The following is a 4,904-nucleotide window of genomic DNA, read 5'->3' as shown; positions in this document are numbered from 1 at the left end:
GGTCCATCGGCCACCAGCCTGTGCACCCAGTGACGTTAATCCTTCCCGTGACCAACCAGTTGGTGGAAGCCCCTAAACCGCCATCTCAGGGCTTCTCCAGCCCCTTCCCTGCGGTGGGCAGGGTCAGTACCCGATGTCCGGGCTGGGATGCTCTCCCCATGCCACATGCCATCGAGGCTTTCCATCCCCGCTCCGTGGATGCGCATCCCCCACATGCCCCAGAAACGACGCTCCCTGGGTGCAGCCTGGTTTTCACTTGAGCCCGTTGGCGTTTTTTTGCAGAGGTAATTTTATTTTTTTTTTTTTTTTTTTTTTGCGCTGGGGTTTGGTGCAGAGCGCGGCTCTGCTCGGCTCTGTCTGTTCGCGTGCGGAACAAAAAGAAGGTGGCTGACACCCAAAATAGCTCCGTCCCCTCTCATCGGCGGCCCCAGCGCTGCGGGTGCTGCGACATCAAAAGGTCTTTTCATACCGGAAAATGATGTAGGTGCTGCTTTGCCTCCTCCCAGTCTTAGTTTTAGCTGTAGGGTGAAGCTCAGCTCCACGCTGCGGCCGGTGTTGGCTGAGATGGGGGGGATCCCAGCTGGCTGCATCCTGGTGCCAGGCACGGGTGGGATGGCACCATGGGCTCCGTGGCACCTCGTGTCCCAGGAGGGTTGGTGGGGGACATTTGGTGGCATCTGTTCAGTAATGCTGTGACGCTGCTGGGAGGATGGGGAAGCCCCACGCCAGGGTGGGATGAGGGTGCTGGGTGCTGGATGGCGGCAGGTGAGATGTGGCTGCTGGGGCAAGTCTCCGTGGCCCCTCCATCCTTGTCCCCAAACGAGGAGGAGGACCAAGCCCTTCCTCTGCCCCCTCCCGTCCTGCCCCACACCTCCGGCAGCACCGGTCCCCCCCTCCCCGGCAGGAAACGAGAACCGGTTCCTTCGCTCCGCCGGCTGATGACGGGGACCACAACGGAGCCACTTCCTCCCCCCACCCGGCACCACGTGCCCACCCGGGGCCGCGGTGGGACGCGGCCACCACCCAGTTTGTACCCGAACCGTGCCACATCCTGCCACCCTGCCCAGCCCTGCTTGTGAGGAAGGGACCACGGGGCTCGGTGGCAGAGCCACCTTCATGGGGACATCCCTGGCATCCCCCCGCCCTGCCTGCATCCTCGTGGCAGGGAGCCCACGGGAGGTCCTGTCCCACCGGTCACGTTTTTTCCTGGTTTTTCACTGTCCCACACGTAGTCACTGGATGAGGTGGTCCACCTGGTGGGTGCCGCCATCCCCGCTCTGCTGAGGGCACCCCACAGAGTGTCCCACGGGTGCTGCTGCAGCCCTGGGTGGGGTGTTTGGGTGCGTGGTCCCTCTTGGCACAGCCCTGTCCCTTGGTCTGACCCTCCTGGAGGGTCTCATCCATCCCAAGGATGGCACCTTGAGGACCACGAGGATGGGCCTCCCCAGCAAAGGCGACACTTGGGTGGTGTTGCCCCCTTGCCCATCCCGGGACACACCCGGCAGCTCCGGTGCCATCCCGGCAGCTTTGCAATTAGACTATTTCTGACACCACAGCCTAATTTTACCCTCCCTGCCCAGCTCTCCGTGCGAGCCATCCCCTGGCCGAATCCAGCCGAGCGCCGGCTCCTCTCCGCCCACGTCTTCTGGTTTTGGCTCCTTGCGAAAGCGGCTCGACGGGTCCTTGGTGGAGGCGGGCGGTGAGTTTTCCGCTCCCGCCTGCCACCAAAGCACCTCTCCTCTTGGACCTGCTCCTTTGTGGGCAACCAAACCCCCGTGAGATGCCTTTTCCCCAAGGACGTGGGTGTCCCAGGGGTGCACGCACCCTACATCCCTAACTTCAACATCAGGGGATCCCAAAACTGGAGGTTAAGGGTGACTTGGGGCTGTGCATTGCTTCCGCGTGCCATCGTGCCGGCTCGCCCGGGCTCTCCAGGCGAGCAGCTGCCTCAGCTCCTGCTTTTCCCTGGGGATCACCAAGAAATGGGTCTTTTGGGCTGAGCTCCCAGCATGACCAAAGCCCTGGTGGCCCGTTAAAGGCTCTGCTGGTCAGACCGTGGTGTCCCCCAGGGACCTGCTGTGTCCCCAAGCATGGCAGAGACAGGAGCTGCACCCAGGGCCTCCCAGAGCCCCTGGCTGCGGTGCGGAGCGGTTTCGGCAGCCGCCTCGTGCCGTTCGGAGAGCGGAAACCGCGTCACGTCCTGCCGGGGTGGCCCCGGGGGGGTGGTGGGGCCCATGTTGTGCAACAGTGGCACGGAGGGATGTGGTGACACGCCAGACCCTGCCCTGACATCATGTCTCTAAAGAAACACTGATTTCACCCTCCGGGCTGGTCACGCACCCGCGGCGGGGGACTCGGAGGTGACCCTCACCCTCGAGCAGGGCCCAGGCTCCTGGGTTCCTCAGTTGTGTCACCAGCCCATGTCCCCGTCCCTCACCCCAAGTGGCTCTGCTGGGACTGGGCTGGCTGAGGCCGGCAGCATTGTGCACTCATCACATGGATGGACAGGTCCAGTTTTTCCTCCTGTCCTTCACTAACACCCTCTGCCTTCCGCCTCGGGGACCCCCAGGTGGGGATGTTGCTGGTGGGTCCATGGCTGGTGGGGTGCTAACATCCTGGGAATGGTGGTGTCCCCATCTTCACGCTGGTGTCCCCAGCCTCCACCAGTGTCCCCATCATCCCACTGGTGTCCTCATTGTTCCGCCGGTGTCCCTATCCTCCCATTGGTGTCCCCATCATCCCACCGATGTCACCATCCTCCCCCTGGTGTCCCCATCATCCCACCGCTGAGCGAGGACACCCGATGCTGGGCGAGCTGTGGGTGCCACAGCCCTGGGGGGGTCTTTTGGGGGTGACCCCCAGCACTGACACCCATCACCCCGCAGAACTCCATGAACCTGCCCCCAGACAAGATGAAGCTGCTCAACCAGTACGACAACGAGAAGAAGTGGGAGCTCATCTGTGACCAGGTGAAGTGCAGGCACCATGGCGTCCCTGGTGCCGTCCCTGTCCCCAGGTGCCACTCGCAGCATAGGCATTAACGTGGCACGTGCCGAGCGCCAGCGTCCATCTCCGTTAGCGAGACAGCGCCTTATTAACCTGATTAAACATTGACGCTCGAGCATCTGCAGCACAGGGCGGGGGGATGGGGACATGGTGGCTGCCGCGGGGACGGTGGCACGTCCCCGTGCTGCGGGTGAATGGCCCGGTTTCAGCCTCTCTTCGGGGCTCGTAGGAGCGTTTCCAGGTGAAAAACCCACCGTCCGCCTACATCCAGAAGCTGAAGAGCTACTTGGACACGGGTGGCGTAAGCAGGAAGGTGAGGGCTCCTTCCACCCCTTGTCCCCATCCCGGGTCAGGCACAGGGACAGTGCCAACAGCTCTCCTCGTCCCACAGTTCAAGAGGCGAGTCCAGGAGTCAACGCAGGTGCTCCGGGAGCTGGAGATTTCCTTGAGGACCAACTACATTGGGTAAGGAAGGGGGACCTGGGGGTGTCCTCGTTGTTACCCGGCTGCTGCTGCTGTCCCCGGCGTCACTGGGACAGGGACTGGCATGCTGGTGGCTTCTGGCTGTGGGGGTGACAGTGGGATGTGGAGGCTGGTGGCCTCATCCTGCCCCTCTGGGGTGGCTCTGGTGGGAGGACGGAGGTGCTGAAGCAGGTGGCTGTGCCATGGGTGCTGTAGGACCCCATTTTGTCTCCCAGGTGGGTGCCACCCTGGTCCCCCCTGGGTGCCCCAGGCCCTCGTGGTGTGGTGGGTGCTGAGCCATGGGTGCCCGTGGTCCCACCACCTGGGGCTGGGTTGTCCTGTCATGGCTGCAGCGGTGGCAGTGCAGCCCTTGGGCTTTGTCCCCCATGCATCTGGACTGGGGGTCACAATGTCACCCACCTGCCGTGGAGAGGTGCCAGCTCCTGGTGCCACCTTGTGTCCCCAGTGTGTCCCACCCTCGCTGGGGACCTCTGGCCTGGGGGTGACTCTGCTGGGGGGTCGGGGGCAGAAGGGAGGATGAGGAGGGCTGGTGGAGCCCACTAACCCCCTGCACCCCCCAGCTGGGTCCAGGAGTTCCTCAACGAGGAGAACAAGGGGCTGGATGTGCTGCTGGAGTATCTCGCCTTCGCCCAGTGCTCTGTCACGTATGTCCCCACCGGGTCCCCCTTCCCCGAGGTGCTCCGTCCCCAAAGCCGGGGTCAGCCTCCCCTGGGGCTCCGAGGAGGTCCCTGGGGGTCCTCTCCCCCATCATCAGAGTGATGGAGCTAAGGATGCTCCATGGATGGGGTGCAGCTGAGCATCTCCAACAGCTCCGTGCCCACCTCCCCAGCCCTGGGGACCCCAGGGGGGGTGGCTGCCCGTGTCGGGGTGCCACGTCTCACCACGTCCCTGTGGGCCACCAGGTACGACATGGAGAGCGCCGAGAACGGCAGCCCGGGCTCTGACCAGGGCAAGGTCCTGGAGCGGTCGCTGGAGGACCTGAACAAAAGCACCTCCTCATCCCCCACCCAGGGCACCTCCAAAGTGCGGCACCTCACCGTCAGGTAGCGCGCGGTCCCGTGTCCCCTGTGTGTGTGTCCCCCCCGTCCCCGCGCCGTGTCCCCCCGCTCTCTGCCTCGCTGCACCCCCGGCCGCGCTGTGCTCGGAGAGGGGGTCGGCAGGGAGACGCAGGCCCGGTCCTAAAAATGGCTCCCCAGTGCTGGTTTTTTTGGGGACATACACACACACACAAAGCCACGTCCCCGTGTGGGATGTTGGAGGGCATAACCCCCTGAAGAAGCCAAAATTGGAGATGTTTGAGATTTTGGAGGAGCAAATCGCACCCCCTCACGCACACACCCCGGTTTCAAAAAGCGGGGTTGGAGGAACGGGCCTGTGCCACCACCCCACCACCCCCCATAGCCGGTCCTGGTGGC

The 4,904-nt window shown here is 63.8% G+C and overlaps 1 protein-coding gene across 1 annotated transcript in view; it reads left to right on the top strand.

The window, feature by feature from the left end:
* Nucleotides 1-2,891: 2,891 nt before the first annotated feature.
* FMNL1 (formin-like 1) overlaps nt 2,892-4,904 on the top strand; it is an 11,217-nt gene continuing 9,204 nt past the window's right edge. Inside the window, exons 1-5 of the mRNA XM_009883723.1 lie at nt 2,892-2,969; nt 3,236-3,341; nt 3,381-3,471; nt 4,050-4,133; nt 4,392-4,512. Coding sequence (XP_009882025.1) covers nt 2,892-2,969; nt 3,236-3,341; nt 3,381-3,471; nt 4,050-4,133; nt 4,392-4,512 — 480 coding nt within the window. The remainder of the gene's footprint in view (nt 2,970-3,235; nt 3,342-3,380; nt 3,472-4,049; nt 4,134-4,391; nt 4,513-4,904) is intronic.

This window comes from Charadrius vociferus, unplaced genomic scaffold (genome assembly GCF_000708025.1).
Source record: "Charadrius vociferus isolate BGI_N301 unplaced genomic scaffold, ASM70802v2 scaffold1284, whole genome shotgun sequence".
NCBI classification, from domain to species: domain Eukaryota; kingdom Metazoa; phylum Chordata; class Aves; order Charadriiformes; family Charadriidae; genus Charadrius; species Charadrius vociferus.
Note: the sequence above shows the minus strand (reverse complement) of the source record. Positions and strands in the feature narration are given on the sequence as shown.